The sequence below is a fragment of the Cornus florida genome, unplaced genomic scaffold (genome assembly GCF_030987335.1).
Source record: "Cornus florida cultivar Cherokee Brave unplaced genomic scaffold, ASM3098733v1 CherokeeBrave_3.0.0_Hap2_Chr09, whole genome shotgun sequence".
In the NCBI taxonomy this organism is placed as follows: Eukaryota; Viridiplantae; Streptophyta; class Magnoliopsida; order Cornales; family Cornaceae; genus Cornus; species Cornus florida.
The window spans coordinates 51,135,145-51,161,838 of NW_026775579.1; the positions used below are offsets into that span (position 1 = coordinate 51,135,145).

The 26,694-nt window shown below is 39.4% G+C and overlaps 1 protein-coding gene across 1 annotated transcript; it reads right to left on the minus strand.

Moving 5' to 3' along the window:
- Positions 1-431: 431 nt before the first annotated feature.
- LOC132272603 (GDSL esterase/lipase 3-like) lies at positions 432-7,178 on the minus strand. The gene is made up of 5 exons (XM_059773718.1): positions 7,100-7,178; positions 6,630-6,973; positions 920-1,173; positions 765-820; positions 432-670 (listed from the first exon to the last, which is right to left on the minus strand). The coding sequence occupies exons 1-5, from the start codon at positions 7,176-7,178 to the stop codon at positions 432-434; spliced, it is 972 nt and encodes a 323-aa protein (XP_059629701.1).
- Between the last annotated feature and the right edge of the window lie 19,516 nt (positions 7,179-26,694).

Consider the following 26,694-nt stretch of genomic DNA (forward strand, 5'->3'; position numbering starts at 1 on the left):
TTTCCTGTGTGTGTGTGTGTGTGTAAACATATATTACACATATGTGGATGTTGTTTGGGACAAGTTGAGCCTTGCAGATACAGGTTTTGTGATTTTGGATCCTATTTCTGTCGAAGCTTAATCATCCGTGCAAACGGCAGAACACCAGCTTGGTATGTTTTGCTCTGAATCGGGTGATGGGGAACAGTGTGTGAAAGCCATAAAAGCTATGTTTTTCTCTTGAACTAGGCGTATGTTCAGCAATCCTCTTTTAACCTCGGTACATAATTATTTGTTGCAATTATTTGCACAAAATGGTTGCGTACGACTCGAATATGCATTCTCAGCTTTTACCATTTTAGCAACTAACAAGTAAATGTACTGCAAATAATGTTGTTTTCCATCGGAGACAAAACATTTAGAAGGTAGAACCTGAATGTTTTGAAGGACTATTACATTTCAAATAGTGCTTTCACATTGTGATAAGGTCCAGTGACATTAGGAACTCCTCTCCACGTTAGCTGTGCTAATTGCTGATTAGCTCTTTCCGTGGTATGCGCAAAGTCAAACCACACATGTTCATTAGGATTCCTGCACAAGTGATACTTCTTCACTCCTCTTTTTCCTCCACAGCTATTGACTCCCCTAAAAGGCCCGCTGCCACAACATGCTATCTTCCCTTCCTTGAAACCTTTAAACCAAAACCAGAAAGAGTTATACTTTAACACACATATATATATATAAGGTTGCTGCATTGTGACTTGGAGGTTATGGGTTCGAATCACAGAAATAGCCTCTGCGTGCGGGGGTAAGACCATATACATCTAACCCTTTCCAGACCCTGCATTAGCAGGAGCCTTATGCACTAGGCCTCACCAGTTTATGTAACTAAGGACATAGTTCTATGGAAAATATCAAATGATGAGAAGATGGCCATAACGTTCCATATTTTGAAGGGTAGTTCACTCTTTGGCTGAGCGAAGTGTAGTAATCAAATATTGAATACTTGAATCCATGTAGCTCACTCTCTAACTTCTGGAGGGCTTTAGACAGAGCTATATTGTGTAGTTTTGCCATTGCAGAGTTATTTTGAACACACTCACTGCTATTTTCGCGTTTCAAGGTCCCCGGTATGCAACCCAAAGGTCCTGCATTTTGAAATCCAAATTTTCTTCCTCCTTTATTGTATATTTCCTGTACATAGAATGAGAAAATCTTATATTGAACATCCAAAACACTTTATTTGCAGTAGTATGAAAAAAAACCCAAAAAAAGAGAAAGAAAAAAGAATCATATATATATATATATATATATATATATATATATATATATATATTGTTGGCTGTAGTGTAACGACCCGAAACCGTGGGTTCGAATCGCTAACAGGGTCCTTACCCAAACTCGAGGTCAACTAAGGATACTACCGACCTTTCCTATGTCAATGCATATTATATATGTTATTCCAGGGTTTATAAATAATAATAATAATAATAATAATAATAATTAAATGTGATCATAACTACAAAGTATGACAAAACAGTCCACTAACCCATCAAAACCTGTAGAGGAGCGTCGTCCGCCACTTCCTTCCCGTATCCTGAAAAATGTTAAATAATGGGGTGACCTAAACGCTCAGTAGGAGGTGCCTAAGATACACCTCTTATGATCCCGTGAATCCACGTATCGAATAGAAATCAAGAGAATGGGATCATACTATACCGGAGATATAATCCATAACCACAACGTCAAATATAACCACAATTGTCATTCAAGTCACAATTGTACCATGTATGCCTATGTAGTGCAATGTCATGCCCATGTTGCTCCCCATTTTCCAAAATATTACCGTTTCAACTTCCAAACTGTTAGTGCAATCCGACCTAAGGCACCTCCAAGGCATCACGAAGGGTGGATTGGCTAACTATCCACGATCACAAGACACCTCCAAGGCGTCGCATCCGACCTAGTTAGCTCAACCATACTCCCCTCTAGACTACACTAACATCACGGACCACTAGGTGCCTCCTAGGCATCCGGTTTTCACAAACACTTTTCAAAAATAATTTTCTCAAAACGATTTCATTTGTTTCAAAAACACTTTTCCCTTTCTCTTTCTTTCCCAATGGATGCATGAATACTTCATGCTTCTAAACACAATTCAACTATTGAATTTCACATATGCTCTCCATAATAAATTTCAAAATGCGTAATTCATGCTTTCATTCAACATTGATTTAACATAATAAACATATATGCTTACACACAAAACATCAATTAACACAAAATCACATTTCTTATATACATCATTTAAGCATTCATTCTCCTCAAATAACAATTAGCACATAACCGCATAGTACATATATAACAATTAAGTCGTCTTTACAAGAATCCACAAAAATTAGGCATGCTTTACAATGATTAACAAAAGGTAATTCACTAAAATCCAAGAAAATATGAATTAGAAACCCCTACCACAATTTTGTAGAAAAATCCTCAAAATGGGTCCTAAATTCAAAATCCCTAGAGTGCACCAAAATCACTTTTGCTCCGATCAAATCGTAAGTCTTGACAGGCTCTTCGTTTTGCCGCAAACGGCTCTCAAAAATACCAAAAAATGAAGGAGAAATCAAGGATTGAATTTTTATTTTGAAAAGAAAAAGAAAAAGGATCAAGAAGGGGGAGAGATAGAGAGCTTACAGGAATGGGATAAAATGTGAGGCCAACATGGCCTTTTGGCCACAATTTGTATAAGTGGTGGGTCCCACCACTTTTAATTAAAAAAAAAAAATTTCTTTTTATTTTTTCACCACAATTATATATATATATATATATATATATATATATATTCATACACATAACAATTCTCCACCACATATATATACATATGTAAATAAATTACAAATATTACATGTAGTTTCAACCAACTAAATAATTTCTAAGTGAAGAGAGGAGAAGAATGAAGAAACAATATTTTTCTGTATTGTATTGAATTCTTTGTTGTGTTGATATATCTTAACAACAAATCTCTTACACTATATATATTATTCTCCCAAAGACCTTTGAACTTTCCAAGACAATTCTCAACCACACACATGATACATGCACTCACTTGATACATGTACACAGTTGATACATGTACCTGCTTGATACATGTACAATAACAATACATGAATAAACCAAAATGCACAATGAACATGGCATTAATTTATTTTTAACACCCCCCCCCCCCCCCCTTAATGCCATATTGTGACACCCAACAATTCTCTAAAGTATTTAAACTTATTTTTGGGAAGTGCTTTGGTAAAAATGTCCGCAACTTGGTCTTCAGTCTTACAATACTTGAGTTGAATCTCTTCATTTTCCACGGCTTCTCTAATGAAGTGATGTTTGATTGCAATGTGTCTTGTGCGACTATGGAAAATAAGATTCTTTGTCATAACAATTGCGGATTTATTGTCACATAAAATTGGAGTAGCTTCTTTTTGCTTTTCACCAACATCTTCAAAAATTCTCCTTAGCCATATTGCTTGTGACGCTACCAATGATGCTGAAATATACGTAGCCTCGGTAGAAGATTGTGCCACCGTTTCTTGCTTTTTAGATGCCTATGAAAATACACCCGAACCAAGAGAAAATGCATAACCGGAAGTACTTCTCATATCATTAACACATCCGGCCCAATCACTATCACAAAAACCAAACAACTTTGCATCTGTTCGGCTCGTGAGAAAGCACTAGTTCCGCTTTCCGGATTATGTGGAAATGTGGAATAGAATAGCGTGGTGTGCGGGCGTGCCAGGAACTATAGTAGTTCCAAAGTAGAAATCCGAACGGTTATCCAGTTGGAAAGTTGTAAGGATTAGGCGATTGTACGAAGGTCTAGAATGACCATCTTCGAAGGGTCTTTTTTGCCTTTGAAAAAGGACGTCAAACTATTCTATGGCTAATGGAAATGAAGACAGTATTGAAGGTACAAAGCTCAAACTTAAAGTAATTAAAAGTGCAAGACTGGAAATTAAGATAACCGGAGTGCAGGACTTGGCTGAAAGTAGCAAAAGGAGTACAGGACTGACAATTCATCGCATGGAATGAAAGTTATATGGGATAGCAAAGTGCTGGACTCAACATAAAATAATATGTATTCATTGCTGGAATGGAAATACATGTACTAGCAGAGTGCTAGGTTTAGACATAGTGTAAACTCATTATTGAAATGAGAGATACATGAAAGCAAAGATGCTTGTGTCGATGTGTTGTTTGGGCTGGGCAGGCAGGCCTTGCAAACTAGCCTTGAGTGCTCTATTTATAGAGATTCCATGCATGCAGCAGCTTGGTGTGGCAACTTCAGCAGCTTCCACGTGGAATGGCTTCAGACTGCCATATGTCCCATGATTCCTAGGCAGTTGTAACTTCTTTCTTCCATCTCCTTCTTCCGCTGCTGCAGATTTCAGCCACGTTATCTTTAGTCCTCAATGAACTCACGTCATGGGTAGTTTCAAAGTAAATTTCCACATGTCCTCTTTGTCAATCGACAGGTGTCCCACGATCTTGTTCTTTTTCCCCATGTTGTCCACTTCTTTCCTTAATTTTAGACATGATTTTGTAGGCTTTAGCCTTATCATCCGTAATCATTGATAATTTCCCTCGGTTAGTGGTAGTTCCCTTATGAAGTCCCACCACTTTCAACCGACGTATTCTTGTTTAGTCAAGTGTCCCCACAATCCTTGTAATTCCATATATATATGTGTGTGTGTGTGTGTGTGTGTGTGTGTGTGTCTAATTCTGTAAACCCATGTATCCTTTATTTGCTGTTGATTTCTTCTTCTTCTCAGACACGAATTACTTACTTCAAATAGTGGAAGTTACCTTTCATGGTTCCACCACTTTCAACTGATCATGTTCCACGATTTCTTGTAATTCTTTCCTTCTTTAAAGTCCTTCTTCTCCTCTAATTCCATATATACATGCATGTTTATAGGAATTATTCTAAGATCCACGTTTCTCTTTAAGCCTTAATAACCTCCTTCTGTTGGATTTTCTATTTTCATCTTGGTTTTCATGGCATTGTGGCCCCTGGACTTCAGATATTTTCTCATCGTGGGCTGCATATACAAATATGTATATATATATATATACGCATATATATATATACGCATAAATATATACCATCCCACGTTCCTTAGACCACATCTCCTTGATTTTCTGCAACTTCCCTCAACCAAACCTTCCTTTCTGGGTTAGAAATTCATGACGCCATGGACTCCATAATTTCTGCGAATGTTTCATCATGGGATTATATCTAACCCACTTCTTTTCCTTCCGTAGACCACGATTTCCTGGATTTTAGGCTGAACCCTCCATATGAACTTCATGGCGTCCTGGTTGTGTTGCACTTCCCTAATTCTAGCAACCTCTCCTCAACCCTACCTCATTAGACTTCAAGGCATCATGGACTCACGATAATTACTCCATCGTGGGTTACATATATATATATATATATATATATATATATATATATATATATATATATATATATATATATATATACTTATAAAAATAAATTGAATCCCCACGGCCTGCTGAATTTTAGCAACAAAGGTTAACCTGGCTTGGGCAGTTGCTGATGTCTCCTAAAAATAAGGAGAAAATATTGCCTCCACGTCCCCTTTGCGTGACTTAATCAACTTTAATTTAAATGGAAAATACCCATTTAATTGGTATCCTATAAGAATAGGATCTTCCAATAAATTTATCTTTAACAGAATTAATCCACCGTGGCAAGTTTAATGAAGCTCGCCATGTGTTGATAAATTATTGGTTGGTTAAATCTTTGACTTTAACCTTCTCATGAGGCAAGCTCAAGGTAATAACTCCATGCCATCTCCTTTTAAGACATTATATCCCAAACTTGGTAAGTCCTAATGGGACTCCCCACTTTCCTTTAAATCAATAATTCCACGTGGTGAAGCTTTTCTCGACCAATTACTCTTCTAATGAAACTATGTAGTTTCAATGTTCCAAAAGAATATATTAACCAGAATTATAATCCAGTGTGGCGAGTTCCATTAGACCTCACCATACTTCTCTTTTCTAGTGGTAAACCATGTCAATAATTACATGTCACACCTTCCTTTATTAGATAATTAGTGTGAAAACCCCAAATGGTAAGCTCGTTAAAACTCGCCATTTGTCATCTTTCCATTAGACAAAAAAATAATGGAGTAAACAACATCAACATTTTTCTCATACAAGATGCCAAAATCAAGTGTACCTTGTATATATCTCAACACCCTCTTTCAGCCCCAACATGAATTTGGCTTGGATTGTGCATAAACTGAGATAATAAGCTTGTAGCATACATGATGTCGGGTCTTGAAAATATCAAATATAATAGACTTCCAACCAAGCTTCTATAGAGAGATGCATCCGCTTCGTTATTTCTATCTTCTTTCATCAATTTTTCATTCACAACCAAGGGAGTGCAAACGGATTTACAATTCAACATTTTGAATTTTTCAAGAAGAGTTTTTGCATACTTCTTTTGACATATAAAAACTCTTCCTTCTTTTTGATAAATTTAAATGCCTAAGAAGTAATGCAAAAAATCCAAATCACTCATTTCATATTTTTTCATCACTACCGGTAAATACCAAATCATCAACATAAAGAGAACCAATAAGAATCCCAGTTTTATCTTGTGTGTTGTAGTATAAGGTTGGCTCACTTTTGCTCCTTTGAAAGCCTTTTTTGATGAAGTAAGAATCAATCTCACTATACCATGCCCGGGGTGCTTGTTTTAGGCAATACAAAGCCTTCTTTAATTTGTAAACTTTCTCTTCTTCTCCTTTTGCAACAAAGCCTTGAGGTTCTTCTACATAGACATCCTCTTTCAAAACACCATTCAAGAAGGCTGATTTTACATCAAGTTGATACAAGGACCAACCATTTTGAGCCGCCAAGGCAATGAGTGCTCTAATTGTGTCAAGACGAGCCACTGGTGAAAAAGTTTCTTGAAAATCAATTCCAGGCTATTGTGAATACCCTTTTGTTACAGGTCTTGCTTTGTTCTTTTGAATGGAGCCATCCGGATTATATTTTGTTTTAAAAATCCATTTCACACCAATCACATCTTTGTCTTCCGGCTTCTCTACTAACTCCCAAGTCTTGTTCTTCTCAATTACATAAATTTCATCTTCCATAGCTTTCTTACATGTCTCTTGTTTAATTGCTTCTTCAAAGTTCTTCGGTTCAACAACACAAAAATTGCAACTTGCATACACGTCACTAAGACTTTTCATTCTTCTTGGAGTTAAACTTGGAGATAAGGAATTTGAGTTTGATGGCGAAGTTGGGATTAATTGTAAGCTAGATACGGGAGACATTTCTTGTGGAACTGATAAGCACCGAATATTGCATATTCAAGCGCCCTTTCTTGCTTGAGTTAAGTCCATTAATGAAGTATAATGTACAGTTTTACTTTACTTGTGTACTTTTGTCGTGTTTCAGGTCGGTTTCCCCGATTATGATTAAAGAAGCGGTTTTGACATCATTCTTGTTGAAGTAAGTGCATCGTTGTTGAGGACCGTCTTTTGGGCCAGGCCTTTTGAGTCCTTGTATGCATGAAGTTCTTGGCTTAGTGTTCAAAGTGGAGACCGTGTCAACGCTCCGGCTCGAAGAGGCTTACAAGAAGCCTTGATGAAGTTGCAGCCACAAGGTCCAGCGGGCTCCCGCTGCGCCACCGCGGCCGCCCGCCAACTCCTCAACTCTCTGCCTAGTTTTGCGGGGCCTCGCCACAGGCTCGCGGGCCCCTGCGGGCACCCGCAGAGCCACCGCGGGCGCACACCAACCATGCCAATAGCCATCTTCGAAGTTGAAAGCCCGCGGGCGCCCGCCAGGACACCGTGGGCGCCTGCCGATCTATATAGAGCAGCCCATCTGCTCCTGCTTTTGTGCTGAACTTGTTCCCTCTGCAATTTTTGTGTGGTTCTACTTCTTTGGAGTGGTTAGAGCTCGTGATGGAGTGTGAGAAGAGGGGTTATTGGCTAGATAAGAGCCTTGATGCATTATTATTGGATATCTCACATTCTACATTAAGCTTTTTAGAGAAAGAAAGAGGGTAGAGAGGTTTTAGGTGTTCTTGGAGCTCAAGGTGCAACAATGGAGAGTTCTTCTTCTTCATCCTCTTCATTCTCTGCAGTAATGGGTAACTAAACCTCCATCTAGGGAGGTGATGAAGCCTCCCCTTGTAATCATGTACTAGATTAGGCTCTATTTTGGGGATAATAATGTATAATTTTTGGTCTTTTCATAATCTAGAGCATATTACTTCTTGTAATGAATTCTAATGTTTATAAATGATTGATGTAAGTTAATTATCTTATCTTAGATGGTTCTTATATTAATCATAATGCTTGCATTTTCATGGTGACAATGGAAATAAGATTATGAATGGTTCTCATGGCATGTTGATAGAGAAACTTAATATTCTATTGCTTAGGTATTTCCTTTGATGGTTTATACTTGATTCCTAACTTCATGTGTTTTATCATTTGATTAAAGACTTGATGATCTTTTGCTTAAGATAGTATGTTTGATGCTGCACCCTAGTTTAGGTAGTTCAAATGTATAAACTTTTGATGGATCATTCTTGTTTTGATTTAATGAACTTCTAGATGATTATAAGGTAACCATGTGTTGCTGTATAATTCTTGACCATCATATATATATTGTCTATCCCCAATGTAGTCTTGATCTAACATGTGTTCAGGGTTTAGCGCGAATTCACTTCCCTAGTCCCCTTTGTAATTGTCTTTGCCTCTCTACTTCTTAGCATTACTGTTTTATGCATTTTTCAATTCATAATTTTAGTGACAACTCTTACAAACCTCTATACCCCATCATCATTCTAAAAATGATTCTAGATACCTTAGTCGCCATAAACTAGCAGTCCCAGTGGTTCGACTTACCCGACCAATAGCCCTATTTTACAATGATTTGTGCTATTGCAAAAGGGTTGATTTATAATTGTAATCGATCTGTTGACCAATTTTTGGTGCCATTGCCGGGGACTGTAAACGGTTTTGCAACCGAGGTTTTAGGATTACCTTTGGATTGATTGTCAATATTGTGTTTTGTGAATATTTTCCTGTGTTGTTTTGATCATTGTGACATTTTAAGTGTTTGTGAGATTCTAGATATTTAAGGCTTGCTGAGGAAAGCTAGCAAATTTGTAAGTCTAGACGACTTCAGGTAAGTTTTCGAAACTCTAGTTTCAAAGTTGTGAATATCTTGCATGTGTTTAGTTTAGATATAGTTAAGTTGTGAAGCCCTTGTCAAGGCTATTTATTTTTCTTTTCAATTGCAAGCATCAGTCCTTATCGTGGCCATTTACATTTCTGTATTGATAATTGAGGAGAAAGGGAACATCGTATGTGGAGTTGATGGTGATGAATTGTTGTCTTGATTGTGCTATGTGTTGTTGATGTTTGGCCGTAGGTCACTTTCCTTACTAACTCTTGACTCACCAGTTGACATAAATTCACTTGAAAGAACTCTTAGAAGAAACCTTAGGGAATCTACTAGCATAAGAGAACTTGAAATTGAATTTAACACAATGGCTGAAAATGTTGGAGATGTCAGAAATGAGGGAATCCATAATAATAGAGCTGAAATTCCAAACGTGGTTCCTATGACTCTTCAGGACCATTTCATCCCTACCACTTATGTTTATCCCTCTTGCATAGTGATGCCAAATATTGAGGCCGCTCAATATGAAATCAAGTCTAGCACCATCCAAATGCTTCCATCTTTTCATGACTTTGAAAATGAGGACCCTTATAAGCACCTTGATGAATTCCTTGAAATATGCTCTACCATCAAGCTGAGGGGCTTCCCTGACAATGCTCTCCATTTGCATCTCTTCCCATTCTCCTTAAAAGATAGGGCAAAATATTGGTTGAACTCCCTTGCTGCAAATTCCATCACTACATAGGCTCAATTGCAACAAGAATTCTTAAAAAAATATTATCCAGTGAGTAAGACCAATCTAATGAGGTGTTTTATTCTTAGCTTTTCACAAAGCGATGGGGAACAACTCCATGAGACTTGGGAAAGACTACAAGACCTCCTTAGGAAATGTCCGCACCACCTAATTCCAAAATGGCAATTGTTGCAAGCTTTCTATGCTAGTTTGACTGACACCCATAGATTCATGGTTGACTCATCATGTGGAGGGATGTCATGTCTAAAAGTACGGATGAGGCTTAGACCTTACTAGAGAATCTGAGTGAGAATTCATTGCAACATAATTCTCGTAGGGCCCAGCCTCAATCAATGCCAAGAACACCAACCCTTGTCAACCGAAGACAATGAGGGAAGAATCATCTCAAGTAGATGTCATAGCTCATAAATTCTATTAATTGATGGCACCACATCTATCTCCTTCCTTATCTCCTTTCTTGTCTCAAAATTCGGCTAGTACGGTGTGTGCATCATGCACTAGTCCTTTCCATCTCTCGGAAGATTGTCCCATACCGGAACAATTTCCTAATCCCAATCAAGAGCAAGCAAATGCGATGTTCTCAAGGCCCAAAAATAATCCATATTCTAATATTTACAATCCGGGATAGAGAGATCATCCGAATTTCTCGTAGAGGCAACAAGCCCCACAAAATTCGCAATTTCAAAATCAAGGGCATCAAAATTAGCCCTCTTCTCAATTTCAAAATAGGCCATTTCAGGCCTCGTCAAGCTACTGTCCTCAGTATAATCCAAACGTCTCTAATCAACCTCCTGCGTTCCCAACTGATGAGATTTTGGCTGCAAATAAGCAAATGATGGAATCTCTAAACAAGCAAATGATGGAATCCAACAAGCAACTCTTGTCATCTTTGCAGCCCACTCTCCCACACTCAGTCTATTGCTAAGCTTGAGAATCAAGTGGGGCAAATAGCGACTTCAATGAACTAACTCCTTTAAAGAGATAAAGGGAAGCTTCTCGCTCAACCATTTGAGAATCCTAGAGGGATTCATGTGATTGACGAAACCCCTCCTCCGAGTGGGCCTATTCATGAACAAGTCCAAGCAATCACCACCCTAAGGAGTGGTCGAGTTGTGGATAACAAGGTTAATGGAGAGAAAGATGGAACAACCCTTCCTTCTAAAAATCCAAATCCTCTCTCTTCTATTCCAAAGTTCACTCCGGAAAATCCAAAGTCTAATGCTGAAAATTCCAAGTTTGTCAACCCAAATGTAGAGACTTCTTATGAACCTAAGGCTCCGTTTCCTCAACGTCTCTAAGAGTCGACACATTTTGGGAATAAGAATTGCAAAATTCAAGACATGTGGGAAGTTTTCAAGCAAGTAAAGATCAACTTGCCTCTTTTGGATGTTATAAAGCAAATCCCTCCCTATACAAAATTTCTTAAGGATTTGTGCACTCAAAAGTGCACTTTCAAAAATCATTTGCTAAAGAAGGTGAGATTAACTAAAAAAGTGAGTGCAATCATTCAACATAGTGCTCCTCCAAAGTATAAGGATCCTGGCGCCCCAACTATCTCATGTGTCATTGGCGATAGCAAGATAGAAAGGGCCATCCTTGACTTAGTAGCTAGTGTAAATTTGATTCCATATTCAGTTTACTTATAACTAGGTTTGGGGGATTTAAAGCCAACCTCCGTAGTCTTGCAGCTTGCCGATAGATCAGTCAAGCACCCACGGTGCATTCTTGAGGATGTCATTATCAAAGTGAACAAATTTTACTTCCCGATAGACTTTGTGGTTCTTGACATGGAACCGGTCTATAACCCAAAGAAGCATATTCCCGTGATCCTCGGTAAGCCATTTTTAGCTACGACTAACACTTCAATTAATTGCCGAACCGGGGTGATGGACATTGCCTTTGGCAATATGCAAGTCAAGCTCCACATCTTCTATGCAACTCAATATCCTAAGTTGGGAGAAAAGCCATTTTATGGTCCAAGAAGGCATTGTTCTAGGACATGTCATTTCTAAACGGGGAATTGAGGTTGACAAAGCCAAAGTTGAGTTAATCTCTAACCTCCCTCCTCTAAATTTTGTCCGTAAAATCCGTTCCTTTCTTGGCCATGCCAGCTTCTATCGTCGCTTCATCAATGATTTTAGCAAAATTTCTCGGCCCTTGTGTAATCTTCTTGCCAAGGATGTTCTATTCAATTTTGATGAAGCTTGTATGGAAGCTTTCGTGAAATTTCGCACTCTTCTCTCATCCGCCCTAATCATGAAACCGCCTAATTGGTCTCTTCCATTTGAGATCATGTGTGATGTATCCGATTATGCATTAGGCGCGATTTTAGGCCAACGTGTGGATAAACTTCTATACGTCATCTATTATGCTAGCAAGACTCTATCTGATGCTCAATTAAATTACACCACCACTGAAAAAGAATTGTTGGCTGTGGTGTATGCCTTGGATAAATTCCGTTTCTATCTTCTTGGATCCAAGGTCATTGTCTTTTCGGATCATGCCGCTCTTAGGCATTTGCTCGTGAAGAAAGAGACCAAACCCCGCCTAATTCGATAGATACTTTTACTTTAAGAGTTTGATATAGAAGTCCGGGACAAAAAGTGACCGACAATGTTGTCGCAGACCATCTCTCTCGCTTACTCATTGAGAAATCCTCTGAATTTGCTATGGTCTGAGACTCCTTTCCGGATGAGCAACTATTTCAGATTTCCCATTCAAATCTCCCTTTGTGTGCGAACATTGTCAACTACCTTGCGGTAGGCAAAATTCCCTCCAATTGGTCAAAACAAGAAAGTGACCGTTTCTTCTCCCAAGTTAAGCATTTCTTTTGCGAAGATCCGGAATTGTTCAAGTACTGCCCGGATTAAATCATCCGGAGATGCGTTCCCGACAATGAAACTACAAATGTCCTAAATTTCTGCCACACTCTTGCTTATGGGGGACACTTTAGTGCTAGAAAGACCGCTGACAAAGTCCTTCAAAGCGGATTTTATTGGTCATCCTTGTTTCGGGATGCTTACAATTTCTGTAAATCTTGTGAACATTGCCAAAAGCTCGGATCCATGTCTAGGAGAGACATGATGCCCCTCACTCCCATCCTCATTATTGAAATTTTCGATGTGTGGGGGATCAACCTCATGGGACCATTTCCATCTTCTTATGGCTATGAGCATATCCTTGTAGCGGTGGATTATGTTTCCAAATGGGTTAAAGCTAAGGCTACCAAAACTGATGATCATAAAGTCGTGATTCAGTTCATTCAATCCAACATTTTTAGTCATTTTGGTATGCCCCGAGCCATCATCGGTGACGGTGGATCTCATTTCTAAAATCGTTACCTTAAATCCGTCCTCTATAAGTACTCTGTCATTCATAAGGTTACCACACCTTACCATCCTCAAACGAGTGGTCAAATGGAAGTATCTAATCGGGAGATTAAGCATATCCTAGAAAAAATGGTTCGGTCGGACCGCAAAGATTGGTCATTGAGACTAAACGATGCACTTTGGGCTTACTGGACAACTTATAAGACACCAATTGACATGTCACCGTATCGACTTGTCTTTGGCAAAGCCTGTCATCTTCCAGTCAAACTAGAGCACCGTGCTTATTGGGTCATAAAAAGGCTCAACTTTGATCTCAAACAAACTGGCTCTACTCGCAAATTGCAGCTCAATGAGCTTGAGGAACTTCGCAATGATGCGTATGAAAGTGCCAAAATCTATAAGGCAAAGACTAAAGCTTTTCATGACAAGCACATTGTCAAAAAGTCTTTTGCCCCTAGACAAAGAGTTTGGCTTTTCAATTCTAGATTAAGATTCTTTCCCGGTAAACTCCGTTCACGGTGGTATGGTCCATATGCCGTCACCGCCGTCTTTCCTCATAGAGCAGTCGAGCTTCAAGATCCGGCCGATGGATCTCTGTTTAAGGTTAATGGCCAACGGCTTAAGCCTTACATTGACAGCATAGTCCCTATCCGCAAAGTAGAGAAAGTCTTCTTAACGGACCCAGTAGATGAGGATTAATGTGCGATCTTGCTTCGTCTAGCTATCGATGATGAGCACTGAAAAGTGCGCATTTAAACCCGTTAAGCTTAAGCATTCTAGTACCTTTATCTATCTTACTTTGCCGTTTTAGACTTATTACGTGTTATTTATATTTTCAGGCACTAATCCCAAAATTTAGCTAACTCAGCCAAATAAGAGCTTAATTGAAGCAATCCTAAGATAAACCAAAGGAGGGAGCAAAGTGGAGAAAGAAAGGAGCAAAAAGGAATCAAGTTGTGCAGCTGAAAAGTTCAATCGATCCAACTTAGAGTTCGATCGATCGAACATCTATGATCGATCACAGTACTTCTCGATAGATCCAACCTTGGCCTTTGCTGAAATTCCAAGTTCGATCGATCGAACATCACCTTCGATCGATCGAACCCTATTTTGTCCTATTCAAATGATTGATCTTATCCACAGCTGTACGCCTACCAACCACTTTTGTCTTTTTCCCCATAAATATCTTGAAAATATCCCAGCCTTGTCATTATCCGGAGGAGTCAGACCACTTCGATCGATCCAAGATGCAGTTCGATCGATCAAACCCATTTTCGATCAATCCAAGTTAAGGTTCGATCGATCGAACTTCCTCCAGCGAGAAAAAGTTAAAGTCCAGCTCATTTATTCCGTCCTTCATCCAATCATTGGAGAATATGCCTTGCACGACCACAGCTCATCATGGGGTGTATTTGACCTACCTATATAAGGAATATGATACACTTTTTGAGGGAGTCTTTTGTCACACATTGAAAATTGATCTTAGAGGCTATTCTTGGAGAGGAGGAAGGAGGGAAGCTAGAGCACCATTGGAGGAGATCTTCACCAACAAGGAGCAGCCATGGAGTTAGCCCTTGAGGGTTGGATCATCACTACCATGAGTGGCTAGACATCCTCTTGGGGCTAGAGTTAGCCCCAAGCATGCTTTCTATACTCTAATCTTGTGTATTATTGAGGGATTAGTGTTGTATGATACATCTTGATATTCATGTATATATAAATCTTGATTATTTCATGGTTTGTATGGTTTAATGCTTCCAATTGACTATTCTATTCTATCCATATGTCTATGTATGCTAGAGTAGGATATTCATGTGCTTATCCCTAGATTTAGTGTTTTTGATGCATGCCTATGTGTATTGATGCTATAGATCTAGAGATTATCAAGATGATATGCTTAATGAATGCTATTTTGGTTCATTTGATGGTTTATGCCTATTCTTGATGGTTTGTGCCTCTCCCCTAATCTAGATAGCTTTATTTTCATGCTAGTAGTGTAGATTTAGTGTAGTGGTAGTGTAATGTTAGATGGGAGGACAATCTACTCTTGATGTTTGATGTTCCATGCTTGTGAGTCCAAATGGCATATTCCTCTAATATTGTGTTGTATGTGGATTGTGAGCTTAATGAAGGATTAATGACTTATTTTGATCTATTGTGCTATCCCTATGTTGTCTAGACAATATATGCTCTATTGTTTAGATATATTATGCTCTTCACATGATGTTTAGACAATACTTGCTTGATTTGTCATCCTTACCAATTGAATCAACCTAATGCACACACACCCTTATCATATTGCAACACATCCATTACCCTCAATTGATCACTTGTTAGTAGTATAGAAAAGTATTGCTTGGTGGTGATCTCTACACCCCAAGACCTCTCTCTCTCTTGTTTACTTCATATTATTTTATTTAGTTGAATTCAATTTAGCTTAATCAACCAACCAATCAATTGTGTGATCACTCGACCTACTAACCTTAATTACCACAGTTTCATAATTCGATACACCATCTAATCCCTTGGGACGATCCCTACTCGCCCTATCTATATTTTATATAAAGAAAGGTAGTAGTGGCTTTCTATAAATGTAAAACTTGGCCACCTCCTAAATTCATAACTCTTCAAGCTTGACTTGGTATCACGACCCTTGTAAATGACCGGTCAGTTTTTGGCGCCGTTGCCGGGGATTTTCAATTGGCAACGTCAAATTGTGAAATTCAATTAGGATTAGTACTCTTTAGATCGTGTCTTTACTTTCTTTTTATTTTCTATTTTTTATTACTTATTGAATTTGTTCTCCATTAACTAGGTGCATTGAGCAAGGAGCTAGCAAAGTAATTCCAAGCTAAGGAGCAAAGCAAAGCAAAGGAAAAATGCTTAAAATGAAAAATTGTTAAGTAAAATTGCTAAGCTAAGCTTTTAATTTTGGAGTTGAAGTGCTAAAGGACTATTGTGAGACCTTCTTACTCAATCTCCTTAGTTAAATCGGGGGCCCACGTGGAGGCATTTATTTGACATACACTGCATTTGAAAATTGTGGTTATGAAGTTTAATTGCATTGTTGAGAAAGTTGCTTATTCGTGTTGCATTGTGCATGCATGGTCGTCGTTCATTGAGACCTACTCTTGTCCCTCTTGATTTGCATTTAGAATCCACTATTAGGAATCCAAGGGGAAGAGGAACTTCACATAGAACCAATCTACCAATGGACGCTCTCAATGATAATCATGTTGAAGACCTTGGTCACATAGACCAACAAGGCATCCTTCATCCTAATGTGCAAAATGATAATATGCAAGTTCCATTAGGCATGCCTAGGCCATACATTCATCAACCTCCTCAACAACAAGGCCAAATTCCAATGGGAATTCCAAGGCCAATGTATGCACCACAACCCCCCATCATTAATCAAGCTCAATATAACCAAGGTGTCCATGTTGCACCTCAAGTTGCTAATCTACCACTCGCATTGAGAGATCACTATGTGCCTAATGAGTATAATGCAGCCACATGCATTCAATTGCCACCATTTAGAGCACACCATTATGAGATTAAAGCACAAACTATCCAAATACTACCTAACTTTCATGGACTTCCTAGTGAAGAACCTTACAAGCATTTGGATGAGTTTCTTGAAGTTTGTTCTACCGTTCGATACACGGACATGCCGGAAGAAGTTTTAAGGCTGAAAATTTTTCCATTCATCCTTAAAGATAAGGCGAAGTATTGGTTTAACAACCTTAGGCCATTTTCTATAACTTCTTGGGCAGAAATGCAACAAGAATTTTTGAAAAAATACTATCCGATTTCTAAGACCAATGCTATGAGAACCGCCATTAGAGAATTCACACATGGGGAGGGAGAAACTTTCCACGAGGCATGGGAACGCTTCAATGAATTGCTTAGGAAGTGTCTTCACCATGACATGCCTAAATGGCAATTGGTCCAATTCTTCTTTGAAAGCTTATCGGACAATTATAAAGGCATGGTTGATGCTTCAATGGGAGGTTCTTATATAGACCGGTAAGAGGAAGACGTGTGGCGTCTTTATGAGAGCATGAGTGAAAACTCTTTGCATAGAACATTGTCATCTAGGAATGGTAGAAATTCTCAAGGTAGGAAGAGTGTTGGCTTGCATCAAGTTGACCACTCAAATGATATAACCGCTGAAATGAAGTCTTTATCTCAAAAGTTTGATCAATTGATCAATCAAAACTTGGCGAATCAAGTGTCTTCCTTTCCTAACCATTCTCCTAGAGCTCAAAATGAATCATGTATGACTTGTTCTAGTGTTCTTCATTCTACTTCTAATTGTCCTCATGGACAAATTCAAAATGAACCCATTGAGCAAGTTAATGCAACATTTGTGAACCAAGGGAACAATCCTTATGGTAACCATTACAATCCCGGTTGGAGGAATCATCCTAATTTTTCTTGGAAAAACCAAGGGGAGGGCTCAAACTCTTCCTAAGGCGATTTTCAAGGGAAATACATTCCACCTCCACTTCAAAACCAAGGATCCCAAGGTTCAAGACCATATAACTCACAAGGAAATCAATTTGCTAGTTCTCATTTTCCTAACCAATCATATTCTCAAGGAAATTCTAGAGGTTCCGCTTTTGAGGAAAATGTTTTAAATGCTTTGGGCACTCTAGAAGCAAATACTCAATTGTTGCATTCTCATTCTCAATCAATTGCCAAGCTAGAAACCCAAGTAGGGCAAATAGCTAAAACACTTAATGCTAGAGAGAAGGGAAAGATGCACATGAATGCCCCAATCCTCATTGGAAGGGCATAATGTTGAGCATGTCAATGCGGTAACAACCTTGAGAAGTGGTAGGGTAGTAGACAATCAAGTTAGAATGCCTAATGAAGAGAGTGAACCGGTACAACCTCAAGTTGTCACCCGTCCCGTTCCACACACTATTCCTCCTTCATTGCATGTGCATGATCTTGAGAATGAGAAGCCCTCAAATTGTGAGTTGAAAGATGCTTTCCAAAGAGATTCATTGAAAACAGTGTTGAAAAATGTGTTTGAGAAAAGTTCTTTGAAAAATGTTATTCATGATTCTTCTTTGAAAAGTGATTTGAAATCCAATGAATTGAACAAGTCCAATGCTGAGAATTCTTTGAAAGAAAATGCTGAAAGAGTTTTTGAAAAAGCTCCATTTCCGGACGCCTTGAAAGGGTCCATTTCAAAAGAAAGGCAAAAGACCAAGAACAATGAGATAATGGATATGTTTAGGCAAGTCAAAGTCAATCTTCCACTTTTGGATGCAATTAAGCAAATTCCGGCTTATGCCAAATTCTTGAAGGACTTATGCACCCAAAAGCGGAAGAACAAGAGCCAAATATCAAAGAAAGTGGTCTTAACCGAACAAGTGAGTTCCATTCTACAACACAACACTTTGCCCAAGTTTAAGGACGCCGGTGCACCTACAACATCTTGTATCATTGGTGAACATGTCATCAACCGGGCACTTCTTGACTTAGGGGCTAGTGTTAACCTTCTTCCCTATTCGGTTTATGTCAAATTGGGCCTAAGTGAATTGAAACCGACGTCGGTGGTTTTACAACTTGCCGACCGATCCATTAAGAAGCTTAGGGGGATAATTGAGGATGTGTTGATTAAGATTGATAAGTTCTTCTTCCCGGTTGACTCTGTCGTCATTGACACGGAACCGGTGCCCAATCCAAAGAACCAAATTCCGGTTATCCTTGGCCGTCCTTTCTAGGCAACCTCAAATGCCAACATAAATTGTAGGACGGGGATAATGAAGATTTCTTTTGGGCACATGAGAGTGAAGTTGAACATCTTTAACCCCACACCCAATCCATTTGACAAATATAAGGAAGAGGTTAATGTGGTAGAGGAATATCATGATCTTGCTTGTGAAAGGAATGAGCTTTTATGTATGAACAATGTTTCAAAGCCTTCATCTTCATCTTCAGAATTGCATGCAAGAAAAGTGATTTCGAACTCTTGTTGTGAAAGGGCGTGGAAGCCCAAGGAAAGTTTTGACAAGGAACTCAAGACGTCTTTTGAGTTTACCCCAACAAGTTCTTCCAAGAACCATTTGTTGGGAGTGACTCGAAACATCTCTCATCCCAAAAAGGAGGGGATGCATTTGATTCAGGTTAAAAGAACCCTAGGTCTTGCTATAGACGTTAAAGATTAGCACCGAAATTCGTAGGATGTCAAAACCCTATTCCTCCCTCATTTCTATCTTGCATTTTGATTCTTGCGAAGTCTAGATACTGTTTTTGTGGTTCATATACATTAGAAGGAACTGAGTAAGGGATTGCAAGAGCATTCGAGTCATTTTCAGCATTTAGGCATAATTTCGATCGATCCAAGTTTTGGTTCGATCGATCCAAGTTTTGGTTCGATCGATCCAAGTTTTGGTTCGATCGATCCAAGTTTTGGTTCGATCGATCCAAGTTTTGGTTCGATCGATCCAAGTTTTGGTTCGATCGATCCAGCTCTCATTTTGCACCCAACGCTTAGAAAAATTTTGGACCTGCACCCAAATTCCAAAATGCATGCTCTCGGGATCTCCAAATTTTTGAAAGTTCGATCGATCGTAAACCATTTCGATCGATCAAACTATCTTTTGATCAATCCAACATGTGGTTCGATCGATCATGAGTCCCAACACTTAGAAAAAATTTCAGGCCTCATCTATTTTTCAAAAATGTATGCTCTCGGGACTTTTCAAAATTTTCCAAGTTCGATCGATCGAATTCCAAGTTCGATCGATCCAAAGTTCCAACACGTGTCAACTCTTGAGCCCTTAAACTTGTACATTCTTTATCCTCTTCGATCGATCGAAATCTTTCTTCGATCGATCGAAATTTGCATCTCATTAATTTAATTTCCTTTGATTTTTCAAAATTCAAAATTCAAATTCAAAAAAAAAAAAAAATTTTTTTAGAGTGGAGACCTAGGTTCGATCGATCGAACTCTGCATATCGTGTTTTTAAAATAAAACCGAGTTAGATCGATACACTTGGATCGATCCAACCTCGAAACAAACCCTAACCCTAAGTCTCCCTTTCTCTCAATCTCAAGCTCAATCCGGCCAACCTCCATCCCAATCATCTTCCCCATCTCCGGCGAGCCAATTCCGCCAAGGATAAGCTCCATTTTCATCGCGGCTTTGCCTCTTCTCTCTCATCTTATCTCTCTCGGTTTAGAGGTAAACCGAATGCAATTTTCTTGATTCCAAGCTTAAATTGATGCATGTTATTGATTGTTTATGTTAAATCATGTTCAATATGTATGAATCGTTCATTGTTGAAGCTTCAATTTCAAGATTACATGCTATACATACACACATGCATTCGGCCAAACCAAAATTGGGGGTTTTTTATTTGATTTGAAGTTGGGGAGTGTTTGGGTGTTGTTGATTGTATGAATGGTGTGTAGATGGGCCCACAAACACGTTTGTGTGGGCCCCGTACTCTAAATCTCACAGATCTGCGACTTTTCAAATTCGGCATTCGCACAGTTCGATCGATCGATCCAATCTTGTGCACTTTCATGCTTCGATCGAAAATTTTCGGTGATCGATCGAACTTAAAGTTCGATCGATCGAGCTTTCAAAGATCATACATACACACTCCATTCATCTTGTGTCGTCTTCATACTATCTTTATATGCACAATGCCTGTGATATTCCACATTGGATGCATTTCATACCTACATTGCTTAGCATGACTCACATTTCATCATTATCATAGATTCATGTCATCCATATTTTGTCTATCTTATTTGACGTACATGTTTCTATTATGCATTTAAATTCTTATATATCTGGCACTGACTTATATATTGAAATTTTCTTGTCTTTTTATAGATCATGCCTCCACGGTTCAAGACAGTAGCCAGGCGATCTTCGGGGCCACAGCGACCCCGCAGACATATACGGCCCAGGATAGAGATGGTTGCAGAGCCATCTCATGCTCAGGAGGAGCCCACACAGGCTACTCCCCCTCAGTCCCCATCCCACGAGGCTGAGGAGGGAGTTGACCACGTGCCATCTACATCCCAGGCTCCTCCAGCCTTCACACCATCACCTTTTCCTGCGCGCCATCAGGCAGATGCAGCCGCCATGCCATCACCGCAGCCATCTCTACCAGCTCAGCGCCGTGACCAGTTGCTGCCGAGATATGCAGCCATGACAGTGGCTCAGGAGTCGTACTTCGATACTGAGTACTTCTCCGAGTCTATCCTGACCCGGTCTGGCTATCAAAATATCATGCAGTGGGGCCTCTCAGCCATCCTTGCCCCAGTCACCGGCCTTGTATATCCGCGACTGGTGCGGCTATTCTTTCAGCATCTCCGGCCCTCGCCACGATCTACCGCGGAGATGATCACTACAGTGGACGGCCACGAGATTGTCATCACAGTTGACACTCTGGCCCGTGCTTGCCAGTGCCCACACCGGTGTCCACCTGAGCTTGCAGAGACATACCCGAGGCTGCATAGGCCTTCATTTTCTGACATGGCTGTCTCCTTGACAGGCCATCATGCCGGTGGTCAGACATTCGCCACCAGGACCTTTTTACCTGATGACCTCTAGTTTATCGACACAGTTCTCTTCTAGAACATTTACATGGCGGGCCACAAGATCCAGAGGTGTCATGACTACTTGACAGCTCTTTACGCTTTTTACACGGGCTGCTGGGTATCTATCCCAGTCCTCATCTGGAGTGTGATGAGGTTGCTGTATGATTCTTTCATTTCTAGGAAGGACCCTAAGGGGTCTAAGGTCCTACCCTTCGGACACCTCATCACGCAGATCCTTCTTGACCAGTGCTACAGAGTGCCCCCAGATGAGGAGCCCCTTGCACGGTCCAGCTTCTATAGGAGGAGTGACTAGAAGAAGAGCTACAATGCTCTTATTCGGAGTCTTCAGGAGCCAGCTGTAGAGGCAGCAGCTGAACTAGAGGAGGAGGAGGCAGCCCAGGCACAGCCGGCACCTCCAACAGCAGCAGATATTGCAGCGGACGACGCACCAGTCGGTCCGGCTGCCGATCGCATGGACATTGACCTGGAGCGACCTGCGGAAGAGTATGCCGATGCTGCAGATGATGTTGATGCCGATGATACCAGTGATCGAGCTGCTGCTCAGGAGCGAGTTCGGGAGTCTTCTTCAGAGGCATCTCTGCCTGAGTCTCCAGTTCCCACTCCCGGATTCAGAGCAAGCTTGCAGACACTGGAGGAGGACGTAGCAGCCATGCGAGCCGACATCACTGCCCACCGAGCTGAGTTCACCTCTTTCAGGGCGGATGTCATGGCTTGCTTTGCCGATCTCTCCAGCCGACTCCCTGCACCTGCACCTCCAGCCACTGCAGATCTTCACGATCAGGCCTCCTGAGACTCCACTTCCAGTTGTTCTATGCTTTCATTTCTTTTATTCTGGATCTGTATTATACTGTCACTGTTACTGTATTATACTTTGCGGCCGGTCTATCGGCTTTATTATTTTATTGATGTACCTGGACTTTATATTCCCTATATATTGCTTTTTGATTATGGATGTCTCTTAGTATCTCATATTTGTATGTTTGACTCCATCAGGTACACTACAGTGACTTCAGTGAGAGAGTGCTGCCCAATTTTTTAGGACCACTCTTACATCTCTCTCTCTATTCTCTATTTATCCCATTTTACACTTGTATGTCCACTCTGCACTGATTATCCTATCTTGTTATCTAATAAGCTTAACCGAGTGCAATCTTTTCAGGACCACAGTTTTTCCCAAGTTTGGGGGGGCCATGCCACCCACTTTGGATACTTCTATCCTGATCATTCATGTCTACAGCACTGGTATACTCTTTCCTTTGTTCTCTTCACACATTGAGGACAATGTGCAGTTTAAGTTTGGGGGTATTGGTGTATGTTTCAGTGTTGCTTTAAAATTCAAATTTTGAGCATGTTTTGTGTATTTGAGGGATATTTCTATACTTGGTACATTTCTAGCTATGATTTTGATCTTTTGAGGACTATATTGCTTAAAATTTAAAAATTGCTTGACTTGAGAGTCCAATACTCCTTGTATGCCTTTTGAATGCCATTTAGGAGTAAATTTTTCAAAAAAAAAAAAAAAAAAAAAAATTAATATCATGCTTGCACTTGTGGTCCACATAATCCTGATTTTGTGATTGTTTTGAGATTCATTCTAGGATTCTACACTAGCACCAGCGCACACTAGCATTCAATTGTGGGGTACATGCTTTGTTGATTATTGAATTGGTTATATCCCAATTGGGCTAGTAGTGCATTGAAAATTTTCATTCTTGATAAAGGTGGATAACAACCCCTTTTCATTGAGTAGCCGGGATTCTTGCCTCATTAAGCAGTGAACTTCTCGCGCCGAAAGGTGGAGGGCCCAAACTCTAGGTTAATAATTGAAAAAAATAAAAATAAAAATAAAAATAAAAGTTGCAAAAAGCAATAAAAGTGAGGACTTCTCCCAAAAGGTGAGAAATAGGAAATGATTAGATGGTTGTTGTCTTGATTTGTAGCCTAGTTGATTTGAGTTTGTAAGTCTGTAGGGGTGTCTTAACACCTAATGCCCTAAAGCCATCTAGTTTGGGAGTCATTGACCTAAAGCTCGCTACATGAATGTTCTAGAAAGCTTAAGAGATCAACACATTGTACAATATTTCCATCTTTGATCCTCAATAAAATAAAAAATAAAAAAATAAAAAAAGAGTGAAAAGAATAAGCGGACATAGAACAATAAAGCTTTAATAAAAGGTCCACTCTCTTGTCTTGATGATCGGTACTAGATTTGTGTGCTAGTTTGAGGGTAAGGATGTGATTACTTCTCTAGTTGGCTAAGATAGCAACGCACTTGATGCCAGACCTCTCACATGGATTCTAGACTTGTTTCGATTTTCATGATCATTTTCTTGATATGTGGAGGACCATACTTGCTTGCTTGATATTGAAATTTTGGGAGATTGCTTAGAAACGGTTGAAAAATTGCATACTTGAGGTAGTTTTCTCCCAATGCTTATTTGCAATATTGGTGCCTCTTTTGAAAGAATGAGCTTAATGTTTGTGGGTACCATTTCTGGAAACCCTCATGAGACTTTACTCGTCCACTAGGGGTAACCTAGGGGTTTAAAAGGCTTGTTGCATATGCTAAATGCAATCGTGTTCCCTACGAAAATGGTGTTATCATTTTACTTGCCTTCCAATTTATACTTGTATAGTTGTTTATTTTATTCCTTTACTTCTTAGTTCATTGCTAGGGACTAGCAATATTTAAGTTTGGGGGTGTGATGAGCACTGAAAAGTGCGCATTTAAACCCGTTAAGCTTAAGCATTCTAGTACCTTTATCTATCTTACTTTGCCGTTTTAGACTTATTACGTGTTATTTATATTTTCAGGCACTAATCCCAAAATTTAGCTAACTCAGCCAAATAAGAGCTTAATTGAAGCAATCCTGAGATAAACCAAAGGAGGGAGCAAAGTGGAGAAAGAAAGGAGCAAAAAGGAATCAAGTTGTGTAGCTAAAAAGTTCGATCGATCTAACTTAGAGTTCGATCGATCGAACATCTATGATCGATCACAGTACTTCTCGATAGATCCAACATTGGCCTTTGCTGAAATTCCAAGTTTGATCGATCGAACATCACATTCGATCGATCGAACCCTATTTTGTCCTATTCAAATGATTGATCTTATCCACAGCTGTACGCCTACCAACCACTTTTGTCTTTTTCCTCATAAATATCTTAAAAATATCCCAGCCTTGTCATTATCCGGAGGAGTCAGACCACTTCGATCGATCCAAGATGCAGTTCAATCGATCGAACCCATTTTCGATCGATCCAAGTTAAGGTTCGATCGATCGAACTTCCTCCAGCGAGAAAAAGTTAAAGTCCAGCTCATTTATTCCGTCCTTCATCCAATCATTGGAGAATATGCCTTGCATGACCACAGCTCATCATGAGGTGTATTTGACCTACCTATATAAGGAATATGATACACTTTTTGAGGGAGTCTTTTGTCACACATTGAAAATTGATCTTAGAGGCTATTCTTGGAGAGGAGGAAGGAGGGAAGCTAAAGCACCATTGGAGGAGATCTTCACCAACAAGGAGCAGCCATGGAGTTAGCCCTTGAGGGTTGGATCATCACTACCATGAGTGGCTAGACATCCTCTTGGGGCTAGAGTTAGCCCCAAGCATGCTTTCTATACTCTAATCTTGTGTATTATTGAGGGATTAGTGTTGTATGATACATCTTGATATTCATGTATATATAAATCTTGATTATTTCATGGTTTGTATGGTTTAATGCTTCCAATTGACTATTCTATTCTATCCATATGTCTATGTATGCTAGAGTAGGATATTCATGTGTTTATCCCTAGATGTAGTGTTTTTAATGCATGTCTATGTGTATTGATGCTATAGATCTAGAGATTATCAAGATGATATGCTTAATGAATGCTATTTTGGTTCATTTGATGGTTTATGCCTATTCTTGATGGTTTGTGCCTCTCCCCTAGTCTAGATAGCTTTATTTTCATGCTAGTAGTGTAGATTTAGTGTAGTAGTAGTGTACTGTTAGATGGGAGGACAATCTACTCTTGATGTTTGATGTTCCATGCTTGTGAGTCCAAATGGCATATTCCTCTAATATTGTGTTATATGTGGATTGTGAGCTTAATGAAGGATTAATGACTTATTTTGATCTATTGTGCTATCCCCATGTTGTCTAGACAATATATGCTCTATTGTTTAGACATATTCTGCTCTTCACATGATGTTTAGACAATACTTGCTTGATTTGTCATCCTTACCAATTGAATCAACCTAATGCACACACACCCTTATCATATTGCAACACATCCATTACCCTCAATTGATCACTTGTTAGTAGTATAGAAAAGTATTGCTTGGTGGTGATCTCTACACTCCAAGACCTCTCTCTCTCTTGTTTATTTCATATTATTTTATTTAGTTGAATTCAATTTAGCTTAATCAACCAACCAATCAATTGTATGATCACTCGACCTACTAACCTTAATTACTATAGTTTCACAATTCGATACACCATCTAATCCCTTGGGACGATCCTTACTCGCCCTATCTATATTTTATATAGAGAAAGGTAGTAGTGGCTTTCTATAAATGTAAAACTTGGCCACCTCCTAAATTCACAACTCTTCAAGCTTGACTTGGTATCGTGACCCTTGTAAAGGACCGGTCAATCGACGTTAAATGTAGCCCTCATAGGAAACAATTCTTTTATCTTCCAAGCTTCCTTCTTCCAAGTGCCTAGTTCCCCGAATTTTCCTGAAATTTAGTAAGTTTAACAAAAAATATGCATGCTTCCGGAATTGGTTCATCGG